This window comes from Actinia tenebrosa, unplaced genomic scaffold (assembly GCF_029948245.1).
Source record: "Actinia tenebrosa isolate PJP-AT-01 unplaced genomic scaffold, QUT_ActTen_1.0 PGA_scaffold14__42_contigs__length_11649687, whole genome shotgun sequence".
Lineage (NCBI taxonomy): Eukaryota > Metazoa > Cnidaria > Anthozoa > Actiniaria > Actiniidae > Actinia > Actinia tenebrosa.
The window spans coordinates 162,086-189,616 of record NW_028292574.1 but is presented as its reverse complement, the minus strand read 5'-3'; the positions used below and the strand labels follow the sequence as shown (position 1 = coordinate 189,616).

General features: G+C 38.0%; 2 protein-coding genes across 5 annotated transcripts in view; both read right to left on the bottom strand.

The window, feature by feature from the left end:
- Positions 1-77: 77 nt before the first annotated feature.
- Positions 78-7,896, bottom strand: LOC116308304 (ephrin type-A receptor 3). The gene is made up of 10 exons (XM_031718694.2): positions 7,508-7,896; positions 6,209-6,565; positions 5,425-5,573; positions 4,480-4,642; positions 4,093-4,181; positions 3,460-3,676; positions 2,300-2,423; positions 1,536-1,590; positions 820-937; positions 78-673 (listed from the first exon to the last, which is right to left on the bottom strand). The coding sequence occupies exons 1-9, from the start codon at positions 7,590-7,592 to the stop codon at positions 860-862; spliced, it is 1,317 nt and encodes a 438-aa protein (XP_031574554.1). The 5' UTR covers positions 7,593-7,896; the 3' UTR covers positions 78-673; positions 820-859.
- A 1,620-nt stretch (positions 7,897-9,516) lies between these two features.
- The window catches only part of LOC116308302 (lipoxygenase homology domain-containing protein 1), a 48,056-nt gene continuing 30,041 nt past the window's right edge, over positions 9,517-27,531 (bottom strand). For all 4 annotated transcript variants that reach the window (XM_089029768.1, XM_089029767.1, XM_089029769.1 and 1 more), the window contains 27 exons: positions 26,877-27,027; positions 26,300-26,332; positions 25,834-26,006; positions 24,984-25,131; positions 24,363-24,553; positions 23,641-23,797; positions 23,290-23,316; positions 22,878-23,068; positions 22,067-22,223; positions 21,703-21,741; positions 21,318-21,490; positions 19,461-19,653; positions 18,959-19,152; positions 18,286-18,454; positions 17,635-17,730; positions 16,639-16,829; positions 16,330-16,492; positions 16,139-16,162; positions 15,919-16,048; positions 15,440-15,560; positions 15,156-15,272; positions 14,232-14,507; positions 13,554-13,901; positions 12,777-12,927; positions 12,456-12,594; positions 11,915-12,008; positions 9,517-11,431 (listed from right to left, as the gene is read on the bottom strand). In XM_089029768.1, coding sequence (XP_088885894.1) covers positions 10,874-11,431; positions 11,915-12,008; positions 12,456-12,594; positions 12,777-12,927; positions 13,554-13,901; positions 14,232-14,507; positions 15,156-15,272; positions 15,440-15,560; positions 15,919-16,048; positions 16,139-16,162; positions 16,330-16,492; positions 16,639-16,829; positions 17,635-17,730; positions 18,286-18,454; positions 18,959-19,152; positions 19,461-19,653; positions 21,318-21,490; positions 21,703-21,741; positions 22,067-22,223; positions 22,878-23,068; positions 23,290-23,316; positions 23,641-23,797; positions 24,363-24,553; positions 24,984-25,131; positions 25,834-26,006; positions 26,300-26,332; positions 26,877-27,027 — 4,404 coding nt within the window. In that variant the 3' untranslated portion in view covers positions 9,517-10,873. The remainder of the gene's footprint in view (positions 11,432-11,914; positions 12,009-12,455; positions 12,595-12,776; positions 12,928-13,553; positions 13,902-14,231; positions 14,508-15,155; positions 15,273-15,439; positions 15,561-15,918; positions 16,049-16,138; positions 16,163-16,329; positions 16,493-16,638; positions 16,830-17,634; positions 17,731-18,285; positions 18,455-18,958; positions 19,153-19,460; positions 19,654-21,317; positions 21,491-21,702; positions 21,742-22,066; positions 22,224-22,877; positions 23,069-23,289; positions 23,317-23,640; positions 23,798-24,362; positions 24,554-24,983; positions 25,132-25,833; positions 26,007-26,299; positions 26,333-26,876; positions 27,028-27,531) is intronic.

The window sequence follows — 27,531 nt, the reverse complement described above, 5'->3', positions numbered from 1 at the left end:
TTATCCCATATCAGACCACGTCATTCCCTAGAGTATCATTTCTTTGTTTAAGGGTTGCACACAAGAAAACACATGAATATGGAAACAACTTGAACAAAGAATCTTGTTCTCAAGACCATGTGTCATTCCCTAGAGTATCATTTCTTTGTTTAAGGGTTGCACATGAGAAGACACATGAATATGGATACAACTCGAACAAAGAATCTTGTTCTCCCCCCCAGCACCTGAAAAAAATTTTATATTATAGTACTATGGGATTTACAGTTTTCCTTCAAGACTTAAATAATTAACCTTATATTTTGACCACTCTCAACCCTGCTAGTGGAAGATTAATTTCGTTCTGACTAGTAAATGAAAATGTCTGTGCTATGTTTACCATTACATGGTTCAGCTTATACTGACAATATTACAGTTTTCTGTATATGTCACACTTTCCTCACAGATTAATGTATCCTATCAATGGATAAAAACTGATTAACACAGCCTGGTTGGTTAATTTGGTGGAGCACAAACCAGTGTCGTGTGGGAGGTCTCGTGTTCAAGCCCTGGCATGCATGCAGATGAATATTTTCTTGTAGTATTTGAGTAGAAGGTGGTGAAAAAACATCTGCAAATGGTTCTTAGACCTTTCAATGCCAAGTCTTGGATATACTACAATGAAGTCTTCATAAATCTGAAGAACCAACCAAATAATAAATTCAAAATCACTACAAGTTTTGGTCCCTTTTGATAACAATAACAACAACAAAAACCACTCAGATTGGAATTTCGCTTCCTATAGATTATGTGTTTCTCACAAAATAATCATTCTTAACCAACCTATGTAGTTCATGTTGACCATTACTTCCTGGTAAAGCAGCTATATATTTGGTTTGTCATACTCGTGTTCTTCTTCATTATTCCCTGGTTCATCATACAAGTCATGATAGATGAGTTCCTGATGAAGACACAAAAAATGGCTGTTTAGTGATAGCTTTGTTAATCAAAGCATCTAATGAATATTGCTTATTAAAAAAACTCTGACTAATCAAACTAGGGCTGTCAGCGCTGGCATGTTCATTTCTGGAGAACACATACCAAAGGTGTGTTTCATGTAGCTGTTTAAAATGATCATGAGTGCATCCACAGATGATTCAAAACAATCAGGTTCAAAGATTGAGAACAACAACCCCCCTCCCCCTCCCCCCTCACAAAAAAAAAAAACAAAAAAAACCCTCAACATCCTCAATGTATGTTAAACTATGACAATTATCCAGGAGATTTAATCCGGAGGAGACCAGGAGATGACGTCCAAAATCTTGAGACTCCCCAATAATCTGGGAAAGTTGGCAGCTACAAGTATGGTATGCTACAAGTTCCTCTTGAATTGGGCATTATTGTGTTATGTTGAGGAGGAACATTCAATGAATTCCCATCTCCTCCCTTATGCCTTCTCTCTTATAAAACTCAACCCCATTGTCTACTCTTGGTTTGAAAAACACAGCAAGCCCATCCAGCTGTATGTAGATGATGATATATGAGAGATTTATACTCACATCTTCTTCTACTGGTATATCATTAAAAATATCTCTTTGAGTGGTTTTCTTTTTCCTGAAAGTAAGATAGAATTAAACTTGATGTCAAATGATATAGTCAACATGAATATTTTTCTTTGGCCATTAATATCAAATTTTCATCAATGCATTACCATTAAACCATCGTCATTACTGCTATAATCATCACCTTAATCACCATCAACATCATCACAACCATCATTAGCAACATCATCATACTCATCACCAGCACCAGCACCATATTCATCATCATTATAATCTTTACCATCATCACAAGGGTAACAGTTTTGTTAGCCACTTGGCTATTAAGTGCTACCCACGGGAAAAAAAAGGATGTCTTTTTACCATCACCATCACCTTCACTATTACCAACACCATCATGCCACCTTCACCATCACCATCATCATCAGCATCATCATCATCACCATTGTGTCACCTTCACCATCACCATCATTATCAGCATCATCATCATCACCATTGTGTCACCTTCACCATCACCATCATTATCAGCATCATCATCATCACCATTGTGTCACCTTCACCATCACCATCATTATCAGCATCATCATCAGTATCGCCATCATCACCACCATCGTGCCACCTTCACCATCACCATCACCATTGCTATCAGCATCATCATCATTACTATCATGGATCATCAACAACAGTCAATTATGACCATCAACATCAAATTTTGAGTGGCTATATTACAGCCTGTATGAGGTACTTAAAATATTAATTTCTACCTGCAGGACAAGCGATAAACAACCACTATAATGATAACAATGCAGACGGAAGCCCCTATAGTGACTCCAACAATCATTTTATAGTTGGCACCAGAAAGTTTTGTCATTGTTGAATCAGGTTGCCCTGGAAACACAAAGTTAATTTTAATTAAATTTTAATTAATTTAAAGTTAATTAATTAATTAATTTTAAGCTTTTCATTGTTGCAAATTGTTGTCAGTGAATTGTGGTGATGCCAAGGCATTGCGAAGAAATGAAAGAAATCTAAAAGTGAAAACTATGATCAGACAATGTCTCTTTTTTTGTTTTAATATGTAATGAAAATAAAGCTGCATTCTCGATTTAAAATAAAACTTACAGCTTTTTCTGTGATATAATATTCAGTAAAGCATGCAGTAAGAGATGAACGCACAAAAGAAATATGAAGAGAGACACCTGCCCTGGAGCTGTACATATTTGTTTTGAAATGCTTGTCAGCACTTCCTGCAAGAAGCATAAAAGAAAAGCTTACACTTCTTTGCAAAGCAGGCTGCATGCGCACTATGCTCCATTCACTAATACAGCAAAAGTGTTGGCCAATCAGAGCATCTGTAGTTAGGTGAGTGAATAATGATCAGCAATACAGTACTATACTATGGCAGTGATATTAAAACACCAAAGAAGTTTGACCTATCACTAATTTACTGCTATTTTTCATAAACATGCAAACTCTGTGTCTGCGAGCTGCACGCAGAAATTTGGTTTTTCGCTGCCCCCAATTAAAAATATGAAAAGGTACCGACTGATTAGATTTGATTGACAGCAGCGAAAAACCATATCTCAGTGTACAGCTCACAGACACAGAGTTAGCATATTTATGAAAATTGCAGTAATACTACGCCTACACTCTTTTTTTCATTTTTCACTTCCTTCACCATTTCGTTAAAAAATTTTTTTTCAGCACCAGGGGTTAAAATAATGGGCAATCACTCACCAGTCATGATGACAAGCCAAATTAGTTTCAAAGTTAGTCATACCTCATGTCTGGCTTATAACTTTACTGGTCAAAATGACTGGCAAGGCTAAGATATGACTGGACAAGCCCCAGTTCTGGTCGGACATTGTCTGATGTCCAGCCATTATTTTAAGCCCTGAGCACTTGACTAAAGCATAATATGTACCATTAATGTAACAGGTTTCGCTAATCCCACTGCATGATCCATGCTTGTTACAAACTTTAGAATATATCTGGATGGTTTTATGTGGCTTAGGAATAGTCAAATTGATATTAGTTTGACTTGCATTCACAATCACAGTGCTTTTGTTGATGGGTCCTGAAGTAGCATAAAAGATCCTATAATTCGCAAGTTGACCATTTTGATGCTTTTTGGATGGAGGCTGCAACAAGTTAATTAATCATCTATTTATTGATTTCATCTAATATGCACCAACCCACCCGACCCATCCATCCATTTCCTCCTCCCTTCCTAAAACTCTCTATCTCTCGACACCTATAAGTTCAAACGTCTCCCACGTTCCCTCCATTCATCTGTCTGTCTATTCATTCATCAATTCATCAATTCATCTATCTCTCTCCTTGCTATCCATTCATTCCATCCCGATCAATAAAACTTTTAGTTGATAAGAAGATATAACTAGCTAAAAACTAGTGTGAGCTGCGTCGGTGTTTCTAATGAAACAGTGATGATAAAGAGGTAAATTATACACCGTGAAAAGATGAAAAACTTTCTGACGTTTCGGACACTAGTCCTTCATTGGAGTAAAAGTTTAGTTGATAAATGAAAGTACAGTACCTTCCAAGAAACCAATACAGTACTGACGTTAGTCAATTTATCTTTCATCAACTCCAAACAAGTCATATCCTGTGGAGGCTCACTAGGGGCTAGAAAGGTAGGAAAAAGCCATAATTATTATATTGAAGAAATTATTATAATGAAGAATGCGCCCGCGTGCTGTGTGCTGTCATTAAGCATGCAGGGGTTGGCAGAACACGAGAAGTGTTAGGAGAAGCATGACATGTAGCAGAATTATTATTATTACTATTATACTAATAATAATAATACTAATAATTATACTAATAATAATGATAATAACGATGATAATAATAATGACAATGATAATAATAATAATAATAATTATTATTACTACTACTAGGATATTGATATCTTATTTCTACTTACCTGCATCTTTGGTGTGTAAGCAGATAACTGCTGGTGTACTTAATGGACTGGATATATTTCCCGATCTGAATTGTTTTTTGACATTAAAACAGTACTTTGAATAAGGATTCAAATTGTTGATAACAGCTGTGGTATCCTTATCAGTCTGATCTTTTAGATATGTCTATTGAAATTGAAATTTGATCATTGTTAGAAGGGGTAATAGATTGAATAGATATACAGTCAATGTCGTTAACGTTGTCCACCAAAAAAAAACATTTACAAATTTAGACTAAAAGATATATCACGTGTTTCATTATGTATTCTTTGCCTTGTGTGCGTCATCCTGAACTTTAAATGTAAAATTCAACTCGTGAATCGAAAATCCAGAATGCCCCGACCATTTAGTGAGGATTTAAGATGGAGAATGGTATTTCAGCATTTGTTTTATGCCAGAACCTTCGAGGAAACACATGATATTTCTTTTAGTCTAAATGTGTAAATGTGTAAATGTCTTTTTTTGGTGGACAATGTTAAGGACATTGACTGTATATATATTTTATGAATATATGGGAATGAAAGATGCTGCATGGTATCTTACGCATCTCCTACCTCTGATGCCCCCACCCCCCCCCCCCCCCATCCCCCCTAGGGTCAATCATCACATGAGTAGAGTTCATTAAGTATCTTCCTTGATTCAAGGCTTTTTCTCCACACTTTCCGGTTTTTCTCCCTTAGCAAAACCTAACACACTCAATTTGTGAGTTAGCCGTACCCTGACTTTGATCAGCCCAGAAGAATTATCAGGGTTCAATCTGTTAGTTAGCAATACCCTGAATTTTTCTCAGTTCAAAGGGAGGCTGTTTCAGGTACATTAAAATTGCAGATATTTCAAAGGTTTTGAAGGAAACCGACTGAGGTTTTGGACCTCAAGTAAAAATAACTAAAATATAAAGGAAGGATTACCATATTGATGTTGGATCCTTCTTCTCTGTAGCCAATTCTATAATGTATCAAACCTAAATTCCCTGTTTGGGCTTGGTCTTTCCATGACAATCTAACGCTGCCTTGTTGAAATTCTGTGGCATTGAACTTGATGGGCTGTGCAGGTGTGGCTGGTGAATCAGAAATAACATTGAAGATCAAGCACAATGATGATGATGATGATGATGATGATGATGGTGATGATGATGGTGATGATTGTGGTGATGATAATGGTGATGATGATGATGATGGTGATGATGGTGGTGATGATGATCATGATGGTGGTCATGATCATGATGGTGGTGGTGTTGATGATGATGTTGATGATGGTGGTGATTCTGAGGGTGATGTTTAGGAAGTTGATGACAATAATACTGGTGATCGTTGTAGTGATGGTGATAATTACCAGTCGAGCAACTGCATTTGTATATGATTTAAATTATGATTATGACAACAAATGCAGTTGCTTAATTAAGTAATGCAATATTAGCTTGTCGTCAGTTAGTCAATCTGTTGGTCAGTCAGTTGTTCAATCAGTAAGTCAGTCAATCGGTTGGTAAGGCAGTTGGATGGTCAGTAAGTCAGTCAATCAATCAGTGGTTCAGTTATGTCAGCAATCAGTAGACCTACTGTATACTCTGACTCCCAAGTGATCTATGTACTTCTGCACAGAGGTTCTTAGGATAATTGCACAGCATTTTGTTCCCCAATCGGAACTAAATATCACATGGCCAGTCTATGTTACATGTAGAAGGCTAGTACTTACTTAACGGATAGATAGGGGATGGCCTGAAAAATGATATTGATGCACTTGAGTTTCCAAAGCGATTTATAGCATACACAGTTGCTATGTAGGTGTTAAATAAAGCAGCACTTAAAAGGCTACATGAATAGTTCATTCCATCAACATGTTTTAGTGAATCACAATCAGGTAGAAATCCTGGAGCATAATATACTCCGCCTTTATCGCGTCTTTCAAGTGAACAATTGGGCGGGTCTGTACAGTGTATTTGTACTTTGTAGTATGTCAGTATGCCACCAGTAGAATTAGCAGATGTCCAGTGAAGAAACATGTTGAATTCATATGAGGTTGTATACAGATGTCTTGGAGGGCTTGGGAGAACTTAAACAAAAAATATATTTTTATATTATAAACTCTAACTGATTTAACAAGAGGAGCTTGTTAATGTGGGGATAGAATCGCCAAATCCAATAGAAAATTCAACAAAATTTGCTCCTAGCGAAACAGTTTAATCTAAAATGGCCTGGTTTTCAGATATAATATGTGACATTAATATGTACTAAAAAATATTCCAAGTGGTTGCTGGCTATTCTGCTTCTCTTTGTGGATTGATATGGGTTTTAGAACAATTTTTGGTGAATTTGCATTGATTTGACCCCCACCGAGGACCATGATTCTTTGCTTTGTTTCTGTTGTTTCTCGTTCTATTATATTCATCCAATTGGGTAAACAGCTGCAACCTAGCTTGCTGATTTCCATTACAATGATATTGTAGCGTGGCACAAATTTTACTTAGTCCCTTAGTAAAATCTAACTAGCTTTCTAAGTAGATCATTCGGAAAGCATTCAGGTGACAATTTATTTTTCTAAACGAAGTTTGTAAACATTAAATTAATTTATCTTATTCTTTTTTTTTTTTCTATTTAAACTTATAATATTTAATTCATACTGTATTTTCAGAGACATCTAAAAACTTTGATAAACAACGAGGACCTGTATTTAAACTGCAAGCACCGTTTGATATTACCAGCCAAAGGAAGAAAAATGATAAGTTTAACAACTTATTTCATTCGAGACTTCTGCTGTTTAATAGACGCGTTTTCAAGAATATTATTATAATAAATTTATTCAATTTAAAGGTTTAAAAACTAAACCTAAATATATAATTCTAGGATGGCCCTCAAAAGGAGAGAAAACTAGTTAGTGTAGTATGAATAAAAACTTAACTAAAAAGATTATTTCACGAGTTAATCAAATAGCAAAAAAAGAAATTCTTAGAAATGGAAACTGAAAGAGCAAGTAGGCTTCATGTTTATACTTTACCTTTTTCAGTCATCTGATAGGATGAGACAACGAACATGATTTGAAGTATTCCCCATATAAACATGATACGAAACTTGAAAGCCATGATTCCTGAGCTAGATATGCTTAGAAGTCATTAAATTGTTTAGAATATTGAATTAAAGTTTACAGTAGTCGAGCTGTTCTTCCATAATTTGTTTGAAGTTCTTGGAAATACTTATTTTGTGCATCGACGAATCCTAAATTCAATATGAAAGGAAAAACTTGATTTTTTTCGGTCAGGATGTTAAAGACTGACTCATAAGCATGATGTCTTGATAGCAAGGTTTGAATTAAAACTGCACGGAGGAAAAAAACGAGGGATAAAATAGAAGCCAAACAACACCAAACAATAAATATTTGGAAGTTTCTTCGAAATGAAGGGACTGGGGTGAGAACGAGGCATTCCACAGGAAACCCACGTATGTTCCTAAGACACTTTGACCGCGATCGTCAAATTTCAGTTTGGCGAAAGGAATTAAAAGTGTGGCGAAAATATGAAGACGTGAAAACTAAGCGACCCTGAGTTACCCTGATTCATTTAGACTAAAAGGGTGGACTGGACATCAGTTTACTGGATCTTGAATACCCCTTGAATAGCGCAAATTTTTTTCTTCAATTTTTTTGTTTTGATAGAGTGTAAATAATCTTAATGTATAGCAAAAACATTCCCAACCTCTAAAATTCAATTTATACTTCTAGATTCTGAATTTTGAGAGATTTTTTATTTTGGAAAATCAGGAACTGAGCATAAATGGACTGAACTGGACTTCGATAAGCTGGATTATCGCGGATCGTAAAAATTTTTTTCGTCTACTTTTCATCTTTTGACAAAGTATAGATAATATTTATGTATAGCAAAACATGCTCAACCTCTAAAATGCGATTTATGCATTTAGCTTTCCAAATTTTGATAGATCTTTTATTTAGGAAAATCCGGAGCCGTGCATAGATGGAATGGGGTGCACTTTGGCTACTGATCTTATAGACATACTTGTAGCTTTTATCCGACCATTCTTACTCTAATATTCATAAATAATGATTCAGTCTTGAAATTTTGCTCACACAAGATTTAGACTTGTTTCACAATTGGTTTGAATTATTCCACTTACACACAAAAGTATGACCACTTTTAATGTTTTGCATACTTCTATGAAGGGGTACTGTACGTTAATCCGACACATTTCGACAAACAAATTTTGACAAACCAACATATTTACCAAATAAGGCGTGCAAACGCTTTGACAGGAAAGAACCCATGCATGAAGTATGCGATTATATTAAACGTGGTCATACTTTTGCGCGTTGCGCTTTAAGACACTTTTAGCAGAAAGAGAGACATCTATAATAACGATCAAGAGAGCAAAATAGCCCCAAATGTTAATACATTTAAAAGTGGGGTCTGTAAATTAGACCACTAACTTTGATCCTGACCTACCCGAGCACTTAAACCTCGAAGAGAGGGCGTGCTTGTAATTTGGTTAATGAGAGTATGTTACTTCGTGGAAAAATCGTGATCATATTCAATCTGAGTTGGCTATGGCGCGCTACACATGCTGCAAGTTAGAGGAGTTGCATGCTACAAACAAATTCGACTCGAATTTCGCGATTTCCTCTACAAACTATGAAACGAGTAGAGTGCAAACAATATAACCGTGAAACTTTAGTAATACTAAATAGCACAATTTCATGCAAATTCCATTGTTTTCTATTGTTTAATTAGCACTATTTTGCACTATTTAGTAATTAGTGTTTCACGGATTAATTGTTTGCACTCTAACTCACAGATAGAATTGGAATTTAGTCGTTTGGGTTTTGGTGAGGAAGAAAGGCCGGAGATGGCGGGGAAAAACCGTTAATTCATGGGAGAGAACGAACAAACTCTACTCACATAAGATGCCGAGGCCAGGAATTGAGCTCAAGACCCCAGAGGTGAACATGCTACTGCTACACCCGGTCCCTGACCCCTAAAAATCCTTGAAAGCAAGCAGTTTTAGCGAAGCAAGTGTTTATTCATTTTAAAATTCCTAAAAAAAGCTATTAACAATACAAATACAATCATCATATATTTTACAAGTGATTATGATTTCAATTTATTTGAATACATTGGTGTGTGTTCCAAGATATCTAACACTTGAAAACGCTTATAAAACTATTGAAGTTGGATACAAATCTTCGCGCATCTGAAAATACAGGCGAATGAAAAACCTTTCCCTGCTTTGGTGCATAAAACTATAAGCCAATTAGGCTCGAGATTGTTAATCCTATTAATCCTATTGAAGATATTGATAGATTTTTATTCAAAAATTACGAGCTTGTGCTTCGAATCTTTTCTATTTCAAAGCATAAATTGTTTGACATGATAATGGCAGAAAATTTATCGCGCGTCATTCATTTTAAAACAATGGTAATAAGACATCGAAGGAGAAAGGGATTTTTGTTTGGAAAGTTGGCTTTCAAACGGTTTTCGCTTTGAACCTAATGCTATCCAATTAGAATGCGGAATCTATTTCAAATTGCGGATTCTTTTCTTTGGAAAAAAGGCGGGAATTTCAGTTTTACTGTCGATTCTCTAAACACAGTTGCTGTCATTTTTACAGTATTTATTGCTTTGCAATCTCTAAGAAACGCGAGCTAAGATAACCAACACTTGAAGTCTGAAAATTTCAAAACATAAATTCAATAACATATTTTCATTAAAATATTGGTTATCGATAAACGCGCATCTTTTCTACGGAAATCTTTGAACTACGTGTCTTTACAAATATGGTATGTTTTGTGTTAACTTTACGAAGAGTTTACTCAAGGACTGGTAGGGGTTTCGTTGCGCAAGGCTTCATGGGATGGAATAGGGATACTAAATTGATCCAGAAGATCTTTTGTGCGAATTTCCACGACTTATGCAAACTGAACTGATAAGCGCGCTACAATTCTTAATCTGAACGTTTTCGTGGCGAATTTAGAAGATTTTTTAAAAATGGAAAAGAAAAAAAAATTGATGTTGAAAATGCCTATGAAAAATTAAAGCAAAAGACCTTTTCTGAGATAGCGAACATGAAGCATTGTGGTATAGCTTGGGAACAAACATATTATATTTATCTTGCCTTATATGGTATGTTGGTACCAAGGTAGAACACAACGCTTTTGGGTCATCGAACTCAGAAAAGGATAATTGAGACTAAAGGTTGAAAATATAACCAGTGTTTTTTTGTTGATTCTAGCAGCTTTTTAAAGTGGAGAGTAGATTGTCTTCAAAATGTACACCCATACAACTAGTTGACATTCCTCGTCTCTCTCTTGATGGATATTTTTTTAACTGTTATGGGCTCCCTGTCTCGCTACATGGCATTAAACCCATTCATTTGGGTTGTCTTCAACAGTTTCCATCTTCTTTTTCGGTTGTCCATTTTTTATTCCACTATAGCTGGGATATGTTTTACTCTTGTCCGTCATTTCAATGGATTCCCGGCCGGATCTGCTATCGTCTGACAGATACGGAGGTGGGACTTGATTCAGTGAGTCCCCCCAGCTTCTTTGCCTCCCACCGGACCACTCACTCCCCAGCAGATCAACGTTACTTCCGGCTGTGCTTCCTCCGCGACTTGAGTACTCATGGTCAGTGGTCGATCGCGCGACTGATGGACTGCTACGATGTTCGACGTCGTTGCTAGGAGACCGTTGATACAACTCAGGCTGGCGTTGAACGCGATGTAGTTCTGGATCTTGTTTGCTGAATGAGTCGTCTCTCCATCGTCTGTTCAGACTGTCTGATGGGGTAGAGGGGATAGAGACTTTATCCAGTTCGTCAGGGAAATCTGTTTGGTATTTGTTATCTGGGTTGTATTCCCAACCTTCGCTTTTTATTTGTTGCTTGAGATTCTCGTGCGCCCACAGACTTGCTAACGTCTAGAATAACAAACAGTAGTCATCAATATCAGAAGATATCATTAAATATTATTAAGCTTTGGCTAATGTTTTCCCATTTCAGACCACGTGTCATTTCCTTGAGTATTATATCTTTTATAAAACCTTTTTACTTCAGGTATAAGGTTTTCTCATTTCAGACCACATGTCATTCTCTTGAGTATTACATCTTTTATGAACCCTTTTTACTTTAGGCATGTTTTCCCTTTTCAAACCACGTGTCATTCTCTTGAGAGTAAGATTCTTTGTTTGAGTTGTATCTATATTCGTGTGTCTTCTCATGCGCAACCGTTAGACAAAGAAATGATACTCTAGGGAATGGCACGTGGTCTGTTATGGAAAAAAGATTCTGCCCAAAGTAAAACGGTCCATTACATAAAGTATTATGAAAAGCAGGGTAGATAGCTCTTTGGGGAGAACTGAAGAAGTAAACCAGAAGTAAATGAAATGAATTTGTATGAGTACCTGGTTGGCTGTTCGCACAACTCGCTCATCATACTTGTTTTTGGAGGTTGCGATGCGAACGATACGACGAATTGCCGTGGTCTTTTTGATCAACCTAGAAACACAAGGGAATCATCATCATCATCATCACTATCATGATCACTATCATTACGATCACCATCATCACTTCCCTCATCATTATCATCATCATTCTCACCACCATTATCACCCTTATCATCAACAAGATCTCCAGAATCATCATCATCACCATTATCACCCTCATCATAAACCTTCATCATCTTCAGAATCATCATTATCATTATCATCACCATCATCACCAACCCTCATCATCACCAACCCTCATCATCACCAACCCTCATCATCACCAACCCTCATCATCTCCAGAATCATCGTTATCATTATCATCATCATCAACATTATCACCCTCATCATCAACTCTCATCATTACCAGAATCATCATCATGGTCACCGGAATCATCATCACCATCACCATCATTATAGTTAAGTATTACTGAAAAGATCTAGAATATTCTTCATTTACCTCGCGTTCTTCTCACTTCTTTTCCCAAGTTGGAACAAAGCACAGAGTATCGACACGATTGTCGCATCCTTAACGAGTCTTTCGCCTCTATCTTCTCCGAGGGGCAGACGATTTACTAGTGCACCTATGCCCTTTTCACCTAGAAATACAGCGATGAAAGAGAATCAAGAATCTGCTTTCAAATATACAGCTTCAAGAATTATATAAAAAACTTGTCCGGGGGGACGGGAGAGGGTGGGGGGCTGCGCACAAAGCATACGAGCACCTATCTCCTTCTGAAGTGATAGACGTCCTATTTCGGTAAGGGAAAAAACTGCTTACCTATAATTCTCTTGTTTTCAGGATCAACAGACAGATTCCTTAACGCGATGGCAGCAGCTCGTATTACTGGATCGTAGTCTACCTTTAGTAGAGCGATGATGTTTGGGATTGCGAGCTCACGTCTTGTGTCACCTCTGATCTTAATGGCCCACTACGAAGCAACAGATATATATTCTCAGTGTACCAGCTGGAAGGTAATCTCAGAATTTTTTTTTTCCAGTCTTATAATTAGCAGCTGCATAAGTTGCTTGATATACTGCACAGGTTAGCTCAATTAGATACATTATAACCACAGTACAAATATATAGTTTATATTATATTCTCATATAAATAAAGAATTAGTAATAAATCCTACCTATTTTGCAAGGGTAATACACAGTCTAACAAACCATTAGAATTAGAATTTAGAGGTTGAATTTAGAAACTGAAGTTTTTGCAGGGGAAGGGGGGGGGGGGGGGGGGGGGGGGGGGACCGAAAAAAAACTTTCCTTTTACTGCGCGATAGCGTGAATTCTATAAAAAGCCCAAGCACGCAAATGTATGGCGAAACTGGGTGGATATAAATCGAATTGAAGTTTGTAAAACGAAAGGTCGCGACTCTTGTCATGACCCTTATTAATGCATTTCCGTTTATAGCCTGCTTTAATTGGCGGTCTGCGGTTGTTGCGCAACACCAAAGAACCGCGAAGCAACACACCAAACACCGCAGACCGCCAAGGAACACAGGTAAAACCGCAGACCATCGAAACGCGTAGGCTAATCTGTTCCTTGACCTACCTTCCACGAGCACGCAGTCAAGTTATGGATGGCACCAGCCGAACCTTCAAGAGTTTCAGGATTTTTTGCGTTTCTTAGAAGACCATAATATTGGCGTACGGTAGTGGGTTGATAGATCAATGCAGGTCCCGTGGGGGGTCCCCTGCGGATTTCTTCGTTCATAGGTGTATTTTGCTTCTTCTTTTTCTTCTTGCGTCCTCCACAGCCCGCAAAGCATCCCTGGGATTGCTGTTCTTTGACGGTTGCTTTGTCGAGTTGGACTTCAGCGTCGTCATAGAGGTCTCGGTCGAGCTCACTCTCCAAACGATAGGAGAGGTTACGTAGCGTACACACGCTATTCTCCACGCACTGTAATCATGAAAAAACAAAACCATTAAGTTACGACGATTTTTTTTGTGGAAACTCTTGATTAGAAACTACTTTCATAACCAATTTCATTGCGTTTTGAAACACCGTGATCGACTGGAAGGTGAATTATATACAAAACAAAGGCGAGCGTGTAAAGATATTGTACTACAATTATTCTTGAGTTTTAAAAAGCTTTTGTTTTGGAAGATTTTATCTTGGACTCAAATCCCTCAACAAAGTCAATTAAGGGTACTTTTCTAATTTGATTTTTTCGCCCTTTATTTTCATCCATATTGGGCACCCTGTGGTTTGGGTAAATGGTATACGTACCTTGTCATCGTATCGCTTATTCCTGACTCCAACTCTTATAATCCAAACCAGGCAGTCAATGAGGTGCTCTTCACTGCGCAAGTCTTGACGCGCTTCTGCGCCAGCAGATGACAGGTTGCGCACGATTCTTGTCGCATGCTCCAATAGCTCAGACCATTGTTCATCAGTTTTCGGGGGATCGCGTTGTGCTACTGTCTTGTCCCATTTCGAGAAGGTCTTGATGATGACGATTACGAGGATGTGAAGACAGATCCTCAGGATACGAAGACGAAGAACCTGCCAATAATATCAACATAAACGATTAAATAAGAGAAGTTAAGGTATAGAGTCAAGGTCAATACAGTCAAGGATATAGAGGTTTTGCACGATCACGTGACGGCAGCCATGTTAGATGGCAGAAACAATACAATCGTTTTACATAAGAAAAAATTTCAATAAAGGGATATAATTGTTCTGCCATCTAACCACAGGCAGTCAAAGCTGTTTTATGGGTGCCAACAAAGCCTCTATAATGGACAAAAATCCAGAGTGATCAGATTTTCCACAAGGAATCAAACTTGGTTTCTGCGTCAGTATATTACAGTTAATGTATGTGATTAATATTAAATCGATTTTAAACATTTTTGGAAGCTTCGAAAATTTTCCAAAAAGTCCAGAATAAAGCAACTTAGTTTTACCAACATAATTTTATTGTAATATACTGACACCGTCCCGACACAAGCAATTTTCGTTAAACGTGTGCAGTAAGAATGATAAGGCTCATGCATCGAGAGCTGGTGTTACTGACACAAAAATCGAGTTTGAGTTGCCTGTGGATGCTTTGGATGCAGCCCATCAAAGAGTTGTATCAAACAATGCCGGTCGGTCAGTACGTAGCCCTCAATGCATTTGTACTGTTGCAATAGTTAAGGATAAATAAATTACCTCAAGAACGGAAAGATTGCGTAAAACCACAAGACAAACGGAGCGGTGCTCTGACTTGCTCGTTCTTTGAAGCATTTGAATCAAAGCCTCGATTCCTCCGCAGTCAGCGATGGCAAGCTGTTGGGAAGAAAACCAAATATTATTGAGTAAGATCCCTAGAGAATTGCACTGAAGCCTCTATCACATGTGCTGTGTTCTTACACAAACAGTGCCTTCCTCTCCGCCTCAGGCAATTTATGAAGGCGAGGGACGAGGAAAACATGTTTGTAATCGTTCATCATCACCTTATTCTCCTCGCTGTTGGCACCGTATGATAGATTTCTTAGGACACCTGCAGCAGCAAAACGCATATTCTCATTTGAGTGCTCCAAACAACGGACGATGATTGGTATACCACCAAGATTCCTGGAAAATCAGACGTGCTAATTAATAATCGTCATTATTATCAACGTCATCAGTATAGTCAACATCATCATTCATCAATAGCATTATCATGATCATCATCATCAGTCATCATCGCACTATCGTAATAATTATAATACTAATAATCATCACAATTATCATCATCATCAGCAATCAGCCATCATCACAATCATCACCTTCATCAACAGCATTATCAATATCATCGTCATCATCATTATCAACATCCCCAATATATTCATCTTCATCATCATCATCAGTTATCAGTCACCATCATCATCACCATCATCATCAACATCATCATCACAGTCATCATTACTATCATAACAACAAACTGTCATACCTGACTTTATTCTTCACGTTCTCGTCATTATAACACAAATGCTGAAGATAGAACGCCGCATGCGTAGCTTTGGTGACGTCACTAGACTGCATGTAGTCCAGTAAATCCGGTATGTCTGGTTCGTGGCCCACTAAAAGTGGACAGACAGACCAAAATTAGTACACCTGGATAGTCAAATATCAGTTGCCACATAGATTAACATTAGTAATGGTTTACGTACCTACTTGACAGTAGCCCCACGATTCTAAAATAAAAACATGAATGAATTAGTCACAAATCATTGTGGTCATTCATATCAACAGTCTGTCCGTCTGTCCATCTGTCTGTCTGTCCATCTGTCTGTCTGTCCATCTGTTTGTCTGTCCATCTATCTATCTGTCTGTCTGTCTGTGTGTAGTATCGTGTTCTTACCTAGAGGTATATCGATAGGGTTATCGCGGTTTTCACCGATCCATTTATTGTTCTTAAACACGTATCTTTCACTCCTATCCGGCACGTAAACCACGACTTCATCTATCAACCAGTTAGGATCAGAAGGACCACGGTTATCATGTCCCACACGAAAATACTCCAGCTGTTGATTTACAAAAAAAAATCAAAAAAAAAAAAAAAAAATTTCACTTCAACTGTTACATTTTTGCTATATAATGGTAAAATGGAGCTTTGCGTGGAACACGGTTGCACAGTTTTTCGAAGCCTCTCTAGCTTTCTTTCACTTACTTTGCCAACATTTCTTCCACGTGTGTTGAACTTGTCTGTCTGTCCAGGCTGGAAGTGACTACCATCACTGTTATCTCCTAGCTGCACAGTATCCGTTTCTCCACCTTCACCCAGTAGCTTGAAGTAAACATTAGAGTCTGTGCCAGAATTTGGCTCGTTTGAAGTCTTGAACTCTACCAAATAATCTGTGTCTAAAACACAAAGTCGTATTAAGTTATTAAAGGATTTTAGGGATTGATAATACAGAAATGAAACGGTGTATCAATGAATCTCTATGGAAATATTTCTTTTTTTTTTTTTCAGTTAGTGCTTGGTAAATTATATTATTATTTTAGGGATTGATAATACAGAAATGAAACGGTGTATTAATAAATCTCTATGAAAATATTTCTTGTTTTTTTTTTCAGTTTGTGCTTGGTAAATTATTAAATGTGTAAATTACGTTAACGAAAAATTTATACCTCTAAAAAATTTCTTTTTTTCTCATTTTCTTCATCTTTGTTGTTATTTCTCTACTTTATTATTTATTCGCCCATTCATTCATCAACCCATCCATTCATCAACTCATTCATTCATCAATTCACCCACCCATTTATTCATCCACCCATTCATCAATCCACCCATTCATCCATCCACCCATTCATTAATCCACCCATTCATTCATTCATCCACCCATTCATTAATCCACCCCGCACCCATTCATCAATCCACCCACCCATTCATTAATCTACCCATTCATTCATCCATCCACCCATTCATTAATCCACCCACCCACCTATTCATCCACGCATTCATACATCCACCCATTCATTAATCCACCCACCCATTCATTAATCCACCCATTCATTCATACATCCACCCATTCATTAATCCACCCATTCTATCATCCACCCATTCATTAATCCACCCCGAACCCATTCATTAATCCACCCACCCATTCATTCATCCACCCATTTATTTATCCACCCAGTTCATTGTAAAACCGTGTTTACATACCTCCTTCAAAATCAAAACCTCCTGGTGCAGCTCCTTGTACCATTGTCTCTTCAATCACTCCATCAATCTTCTCCTCCACAAGAACCTTGCCAGGGTCTGTATATAAAATAATCAATACAAAATATTTATACTCAAAACATTTGATTAAATTAACTAAGTTTTCGAAGATTCTTCCTGACGCTATCCATACATGTGACAGACCTCTTTAGCTCGGGCGTAATTTTTTTCATTTCAGACCACGTGTCATTCCCTAGAAAATAAGACTCTTTATTTGAGTTGCATCCATATTCATGTGTCTTCTCATGTGCAACCGTTGAACAAAGAATTGATAATCTAGAGAATCACACGTGGTCTGAAATAGGAAAACATTACGCCCAAAATAAAAGGGTCTAGAAAAGAAATAATACTCAAGGGAATGACACGTGGTCTGAAAAAGGTAAAGCATTACGCCCAAAGCAAAAGGGTCTATGTAAAAGAAATAATACTCAAGAGAATGACACGTGGTCTGAAAAGGTAAAGCACTACGCCCTAAGTAAAAGGGTCTATGTAAAAGAAATAATACTCAAGAGAATGACACGTGGTTTGAAAAGGTACAGCACTACGCCTAAAGTAAAAGGTTTATTCTCCTAGTTATTTACGAGGAAGCCTTACCTGGATACAACACAGTTTCTGTCTCATCTTTGCTGTTGTTAATCTTAAGCCACTTGCCACATCTAAACACGTAATGTTCGTTACGGGACGGGATATCTACGTGTACTTCCTCGAGCCGCCACGAAGGGTCCTCTCCTCGATTATCGTGTCCGATCACCATTTTATTCAGCTGTAACGAAAATGCATATAAAGTTATATCCTTGTGACGCGAACAAATTTCAATAGTCCCCGTCTACGTCGATTTGACAATCTACTCTAAAAGACCCCTTGCATGAGACTTCAAAGCAGCTCAATTTGGAGGACAAAACAAAAGAATTTCAATCTCCTGAGAATTCACAGTTCCGTGCCATATTGAAAGGAAGCCGTACCTTTGCATCGAAGCAAGAAAAATGGTGTGCATGCAGTGATAAAGACCTTTTTTTAACACTTTGGACAATAATTCACATGTCTCTATCATGGCAAGCTTACCTTTCGTCTCGCTTCGATGCAAAGGCAAGGCTACCTTTCAAGATGGCGCCGGGCATGTGCCATTCCTGAGGTACAAAAATGGAGTTTTTGGGATGCAGCGAAAGGGAGAAGATGTGCAGGAAGGAATGAGGAAATGAAGTAAAGGGAAAAGATGGAAAATGAGAGGAAAGGGTAAAAATGAGCTTTACAACAGGGAGACTAATACCTTTCCAACATCAGCAGTTTCAACCACAAACTTGTCTGCTCGTCCTCTTTCAAACTTCTTGAAGGTTCGTCTCTCGTCCTCCAAGACGATGTCTGAAGTCTCTCCCTTGTCTCCATACAGACGGAAGTAGACTGTGGCATCAGTACCGGCGTCGGGCACATCAGCAGTCATGATAGTCAAATGATAGAAAATATCTAGAAATAACAAATATCATGTGATAAAATAGATTTACTAGGACTGGTATACCTCCGGTACTGGGATGCTCGAATGGGTTCCGCTCTCAACCAATCAAAATGAGTTACAGCGTAAAACGTCCAATGACATTGCTTGAATATGTACAAAACTGAGATTAAGAGGTAAAGGTTTTGGATTTTGGATTTTTGAGTCGAGCAGAGGGAGGGGCGATTCACGTGAATGTGCTTGGGAGGGGGGTTGCACGCGTCACCCAAAAGCTTTCTTTCAGCACCAAAATTTAACTAATTGGCCCCTGGTTCACACCAACCTTCAAGGTCTTCAGGGTATGGCTCTCCTGGTATCAGCTCTCGTACCAAAGGGTTCCCATCTTCATCGGTACCAAGCCAGCACTTGCAGGGGAACACAACCTCTTCTCCGTATTTGTCGATGACGGTGACTTCTTCGATGAAGATGGTGCGACCTCTTGCTCCTCCGTTGTCACCGAGGCGAAGTTTTGTGATCTAGAAAAATATAGCTCGTTAGTTTAACATGGCAAGTTATCATCACCAAACTTCATCATCATCATCACCGTCAATAGCATCAATACTATGATATCATCATCAGTATCACCATATCATCATCACTATCATTAGACATCATCAGTAATATTAAGATATCATCATCATCATCACCATCATCAGTACACCTTTTGCTATTCATTAACAGAAAATGTACATTCATTTGTGCCAATAGTTGTATCAATAACGTGTAATGTACTTTCATCAACACTACAAGTAACATCATTAGCGCGGATCAACTTTCAATAACGATAATTGAATATGCGTGTACATTCATGGGCATCAATGGACAATCAATAGCGCGTTTGTACATTCATATGCGCGGATTGTATTTTCTTGTGCGCGAAATTCAACTTCAATAACACGAATTGACAAACAATTGCATTTATGGACAATCATTTACCCAAAAGTGAAAATTCATTAGTGCTATTAGCATAATCATTGACAATCTATAACGCGTTTGGACAATCATGAGGGTCAACGTTATATTCTATAGCGTGATTCGACAAACATTTGCATGATTTGAATGAACAATAAAAGAAATAAAACAATCATTAGCGATTTTTTTAAATCAATTTAAAACATATAAAAAACTCAGGAAACTGCCTCCATAATAGCGGCTGCCGTAGGAGAATAGCAATTAGCTCACTTAAAGCAGCAATCAAAGCCGACATCAGCCGTCCAGAGATCCAACAACATACGAACTATCGGGCTGAGGCAAGACGACAAGGGATTGCTCACTACAGGTCACTACAGAAAGCAGTTACTAATGGAAGGGTTCCAGAGAAATGTGGCAACCATCACTATCGCTGATCCGTGGTTCAGATATATGCAAACGTATTTGCCACGATGTATAAATGGCGAAGAAATTGAATGCTAAATTTTTTTTTTTAAATCGCTAATGATTGTTTTATTTCTCTTATTGTTCATTCGAATCATGCAAATGTTTGTTGAACCATGCTATAGAATATAACGTTGACCCTCATGATGTCCAAACGCGTTATAGATTGTCAATGATTATGCTAATAGCACTAATGAATTTTCACTTTTGGGTAAATGATTGTCCATAAATGCAATTGTTTGTCAATTCGTGTTATTGAAGTTGAATTTCGCGCACAAGAAAATACAATCCGCGCATATGAATGTACAAACGTGCTATTGATTGTCCATTGATGCCCATGAATGTACACGCATATTCAATTATCGTTATTGAAAGTTGATCCGCGCTAAGTGATGTTACTTGTAGTGTTGATGAAAGTACATTACACGTTATTGATACAACTATTGGCACAAATGAATGTACATTTTCTGTTAATGAATAGCAAAAGGTGTAATATCATGATATCATCATCACCATCATCAGTAATATCATGATATCATCATCACCATCATCATCACCATCACTATCATCATCTCATCATCACCATCATCAGTCGTCATCATTATCAGTAATACTATGAAATCATCATCACCATCGTTTTAGTACATCATACTCAAAGAGTGGTTCCCCATCTGCAGCCATTCACGCACCGTACCGTTCAGTACATTCATTCCAAGCACACAATGCCATTATTTATCCATTAATTATTGTTTAGCAAAAATCTTACCGGGCCCACGTCAGGATTTTTGAGTGAAATCTTGTAAGTGTTACCCTTCTTGAACGTGTGTTGCGTAGGGTAACCGTCACGCAACATTATCTTTCCTGTCTCGTCGTCTTCGCCAAATATCTTGAAGTATGGACTCACTCCAGGGTCAATCACTTCTCCAACCTTACATACGACTATGAATTCACAGGGGGAAAAAGAGAAAAGTTTAATGTCACGCTCAAAGATATTGTGCGGTGTATGAGAATGCGTGACTTCAGGGTCGATCACTTTTCCGACCTTACACACAACTATTAATTCAAAGGGAAAAAAGAGAAACGTTACATGTCACGCACGTGCGATGTGTAAGAAATCGTGATTGCGTGTAACGCCATCTGAGTCTTCTTACCTGTATACATCCCATCTTGGTCTCTTGGCTTTACCTTAACTGTATGGATATAATAATAATTTTTTTTACATAAATGATACTGGTACTGTGACTGTCCTGTAAACTACGGGTTATCGTACAGTCCACTTTTATGGGGAGGGACGTGACTGGGTAATGACGAAGCGGGATCCCTGTGGAGGGTGTGTAACTAATAAGAATGCTTTTAGGGGTAAAGGACGGGAGTGGAGAGCGTAATGGCTATGCGGGATCCCTGTGGAGTGTGTGTAACCAGAAGCTGTGAAGCCATAACATTAATAAGACTGCTTTTAGGAAGTGGAGATGGTAATGATTATGCGGGATCCCTGTGGTAGGTGCCGGTACATACCAGCTGTAAAGTCAAGATCAGGAGACGCGTCTGTCAACCACTTGTTACAGTAGAATATGTAATGCTCGTCTTTTTCTGGGATGTCAATCCTGACTTTCTCCAGTTGCCAACCAGATCGGGTGCCGGTGTTATCACGACTGACGCGAATGCTTTCCAACTGCATTGACATACCAGAATTATTTGTTAGATTAGACAATGTGTATATCATTATTCTCGACGTGATTATCATCATCATTAACATCGCTACTATCCCCATAATTACCATTATCCATTATCACCATGACCATTATCATTACCATCTTATCATTAGGTATCATCACCACCATCATTATCATCTTCTTCATCATCTTCATCATCATCATCACTCATCATCACCATCACCGTCATCATCACCATTATTATGATTGCGATCTTAACTTAAGGTATCATCACCATCAAAATCATGTCTATCATCCCTCATCATCATCATCATCACCATCACAGTCAACATCACCATGACCATCATTATCGTTACCATCTTATCTTCAGGTATCATCACCATCACCATCAAAACCATCATCATAATCAACATCACCGTCATCATCATCATGACCATTATCATCACTACCATCATCATCATATGCAATCACCACCACCACCACCATCATTATCATCCTCTTCATCATCATCATCACTCATCATCACCATCATCATCAAAACAATCATCATAATCAACATCACCGTCATCATACAAACAGGTTTATCATTCATCAACATCATCACAATAAACGGGCATCATAAACACGCGTATCATAGGTAGAACAAGTCCCACCTGTCCAATGTCCTTTGTTCTGATGGCAAACTCATCTGTTCGTCCTCTATCGAATCTACTCTTGTCTCCTTCTTCACGCAGCAGGAACTTGCTGGTTTGTCCTTCTTCACCAAACATTTGTAGGAACACGTTGGCATCTGTTCCAGCAAGAGGGTCGTCTCCAGTCTTGACTGTAACTCGGTAATCCAAATCTGGTAAAAGAAAAGTCAAAAATTCTTTCATTCTCTTCTGTATTATTTCTTTTGAGAATATTTTTCGTTTGAGCTGTATGTATATTCATGTGTCTTCTCATCTGCAACCGTTCAACAAAGAAATGATACTCAAGGGAATGATATGTGGTCTATGGGAAAACAATACAAACTAAAAAGGTCTGTGTCGTTCATTTGATTTACCAACTGAAAAACAGGCTTACCTTGAACTTTGTCTGAGCGATCTGGTTCTGCGACACAGAAAACAAAAATATTCAATTTCATGACAAATTCAAATACCTAACTAATGCATTTACCACTCGGCAATACCTAAAAGGATTTGCAACCCAATTAATATAAGGAAGCCGATATGGATCAAATTAGAATTTAGAAGTTGATAAAGAACCAACAAACAACTCTACTCACATACGACACCGAGGGCCGGTAAGGTCGAATTGGTGAGAGGCGGCGTAGTAGCAGCGCATGCGCACGCCACCCGTGCTTCTCCATAATTTATATTTATATATAATAAAGTTAAAGTACTTCAAATAGCAAGGGACCATATTGTTACTTACCAGCGGCAACCTCTACCACAGGGTTCCTGCCACCTATCCATTGGTTAATGTTGAACTGATAATGTTCGTCTTTATCAGGGACATCAATGTTGACCTTCTGGAGGTACCATTCAGGACTTACCCCTGTGTTGTCGTGACCCACTCGAAGACGGTTTATCTGATATTCAAAGGTAATCACACGATTTAGTTAAACAACTACAAGTCTAGTATTTAAGAAGGTAAAAAGAGCAAGAGAATGAAATATGTGAAAGATAAAGGCGCTGAAAGAGGAGATATAGATCCCTTGCAGCACGTGCACGTTGGAATGCAGCTCAATTTGGAGGACTTAACAATAGGTTTCCAATAGTTCCCTTCACAGTTCCCTGTGCCATCTTGAAAGGTAACCGTGCCTTTGCATCGAAACGAGACGAACGGTGAGTTTGCAATGAAAGAGACATGTGAATAAACGTTCAAGGAGTTAAAAAGGTCTCTATCAGGGAACTGGGAAAGGGACTATTTTTAGGAGATTGTAATTCTTTTGTTTTTGTCCTTCAAATTGAGCTGCTTCGACGTGTCATGCAAGGGGTCTGTTAGAGCAGATTTGCAAAATCGACGGCGACGTCAACCGGAAATATAAATAACTTTACTTTTGGGTTTCGCTCCTTCAAAGTCTATCTTCACTGTGTGGATGAGATACATTTTGCTGAACATAAAAGCAAAGAATAAGCATAGAATAAACTTACTTTGCCAACGTCTTTGGTTTCAACTTTGAACTTATCCTTTCCGCCAGTCTCGAATAGTTTAAGCGATTTGTCTTCCTGAAGCTGAATTTCTTCTGTGGTTCCATCGTCGCCGAATATCTGGAAGAACACGTTGGCGTCTGTACCAGACTCGGGTAAGACACCCGTCTTGAATGTAACGTCGTATAAAATATCTAGCATAAATGAATAAATGAATAAATGAATAAATGAATAAATGAATAAATGAATAAATGAATAAATGAATAAATGAATAAATGAATAAATGAATAAATGAATAATGAATAAATGTAATAAATGAATAAATGAATAAATGAATAAATGAATAAATGATAACTGATAAATGATACATGATAAATGAATCCTGCATACCTGATTGAATAAACCGCCTCCCTGCCTAAATGAATAAATGAATAAATGAATAAATGAAGAAATGAATAAATGAAGAAATGAATAAATGAATAAAATATAATAAATGCGAAAAGAATTTTAAAAAACTACAAGTTTATTTGTTTAATAAATATCGTGCAACATAAATTTCTTCAACCCCCTCAATTATCTATTGGTCTATCCTTAAAGGCTATAAGGTCTTAATGAAGTTACTACCTTCTTCCAGTCGCACTTTATCAGGTGATGTCCAACATTGTACTGGGAAAACCATATGATCACCACGGGACGACGTGACTTCGACTTCTTCAACAAAGAGTCCTTCACTTGGTATTGTCTCATCTTGAGTAACGACGACATCTTTTATCTGATATCATGAGAATAGTATACATAATCCGTGGTCATATCTTAAAGTGCACCTTAACCCCTGATACAATACTTACAGTATTGCTTACTATCAATCACGTGACTTTTTTGGAGTTGACTGGGGGGCAAACGAGCGGTTGACTGAGGGGCAACTGGTGGATGTTAAGTCAAAACATGTCAAAAAAGTCCTAAAAGTATTGTATTTGACTATTTCTACGACATGAAACCAGAAAACAAGAAATCAAAACAACCTCCAAGATTCTACAAGCCATTAAAAACGCAGCTATTACCGGAAGTGACGTCTATTGATAGCAACCTATTGATTGTAAATGATGTGAATAGTTGAATGGTGAGATGTTTCTTCAATTGAATGTTGCTTGTTTAAATAATGAAGGTTTATACTTCCAATATGTTACTGACTGTGACGTCACCCCAGGCTTCATTAAATAGACCAATTTTAACTGGTTCGTCACACAAACAGTATTTAAAAAGCATTATCATTATACTCAAGGTTTCCACAATGTTTATTGTAAATTTGATGTCTCATAATTGCTAGTGTTAAGTCAAAGCTTGGGGTGACGTCACAGTCAGTACATAATGGAAGTATAAGCTTTCATAACTTAATAACACAAAAATCTTAAAATCTGTTTTAACGTCAACACATCGCGTACAACTGTTGTACATTTCTCGTGTGTACTCTCACCTTTCCGATATCAGCAACACGGGCAATCAACTTGTAAACTTTGCCCTTTTCAAACTTGTCTTCTGGTCTTACTCCTGGTTTGACTTGGATTTGGCCGCTTTCACCATTCTCGCCAAGGAGCTGAATAAGCACTGGAGCATGAGGATCCAAGACATCCCCGAGTCTCAAAAGAACTAGAAACGAAACGAGATCATTAAGGAATATGATGGGGGCACAATTACGTACTACGATAATCTTGAGATTGTATATCAGTACAGAAACAGGTAGATTTGGTCTATTAGTAAAATGAAATTAATAGTGGACCCAATAGTGATCTGTGTGGTAAACCATATGATTTTCAGTAATATCAAAGTGTCAGTTACAGGAGATTTCAGGGAATAGTATTGATAAAACTGCAATTACTAAGTGGACCCAAAGGTGATCTGTGTAGTACACCCTATTATTGTCGAGACAAACTAAAACTTACTTGTGTACAAATCTGATTTTGATTTCTCATCAACTGCAAAAAAAGAAAATTCTTTGGTTAGCGACAATTTGACTTTGTACATCAAACGATCACGGCATTTTATCCCGAATAAAATACCCAAGCCGCAAGTTGTTCAATGATAATGTCCTACTGTTCACGGAAATTTGCTGTGTATGGATTTCCTGACAAAAAATTGTGCGAGTGGGAATGAGCCGAGTTTGCTCGGCTATACACCCCACGTCGTGCTTCTCCTAACGCTTCTCTCGTGTTCTGAGAATCCCCGCGTAATAACAAAACCAATCAACGCCAAATTTCGAAGGATTTACCGCACGAAAAATGAACTTACAAAGTGGGAAACGATATGACAAATTAGCAGTTCTGTAGCCGTACCGCATCTTGCCGTAACTGTCACAACTACGCGTTGTGATTGGATGAATGACATGAAAACAATGGAAAGCCATGATACTGCATACCGCACGGAAAGCATGTTATAAGTCAGAGCCATGCGTTTCCCACTCATACGAAAATCATTTATAGAGTGATAATCTTTATTCACAGATTATGCATGATCACTTACTAGGCTCTAGGTCCACGTCGTCTCCAGCAATCCAGTTGTTATACGGGAAGATATAGCGTTTGTCTTTAGAAGGCACATCTATGGTCAGTTGTTTAAGGAACCACTCAGGGCTTTGACCCTTATTATCGTGGCCAACGCGAACCTTGGTCAGCTGAAAGAATTGATATCATGACTGAGTCAGTTTTTGCAGTTTTCGCATGACTAAGAAAAGGTTAGTGCTCTAAGCGTGCCGCGCCGTGACCGTGATGTTTCTAGAATTTTAATTGGCTGATTTTTTTATCGCGAAATGTGATGGGTCTGGTAGTTCCGTGACCTTAGCGTGACCGTGTCCGCGCCGTGTTTATGCCGTGTATTTGATTGGATGGAGAGTGAATTCTCGAGCAACGTGTATGGTCTGGAGTATCCCTTGCCGTGTCACGACCGTGTTCATACCGTGAGCTTTTCAAAGTCATACGGAAACTGCTCCTAAAGGCAGCACCGTGCCGTGCCTTCCAATGTGATTTGATGAGAAGTGATTTCGCGTGATGAGATTGGTACAATGGATGTCATACTGCGTGAGCGTGATGTGCGCAGCCATTTTTTCAAATTCACAAACAATCCAAAATGGCCCGCTTGTAAAAATTTGAACTAAAGTACAAGCTTTTATTACAATTCT

What these genes read in the sequence shown, in the direction of transcription:
- LOC116308304 (XM_031718694.2), bottom strand. Translation starts at nt 7,592, where the DNA reads ATGGCTTTCAAGTTTCGTATCATGTTTATATGGGGAATACTTCAAATC. An exon ending in ATCCCCTATCTATCCGTTAA is followed by an intron (nt 5,574 to 6,208) that starts GTAAGTACTAGC and finishes CTGATTCACCAG; the next exon opens with CCACACCTGCACAGCCCATC. An exon ending in CTTACACACCAAAGATGCAG is followed by an intron (nt 4,182 to 4,479) that starts GTAAGTAGAAAT and finishes CTACCTTTCTAG; the next exon opens with CCCCTAGTGAGCCTCCACAG.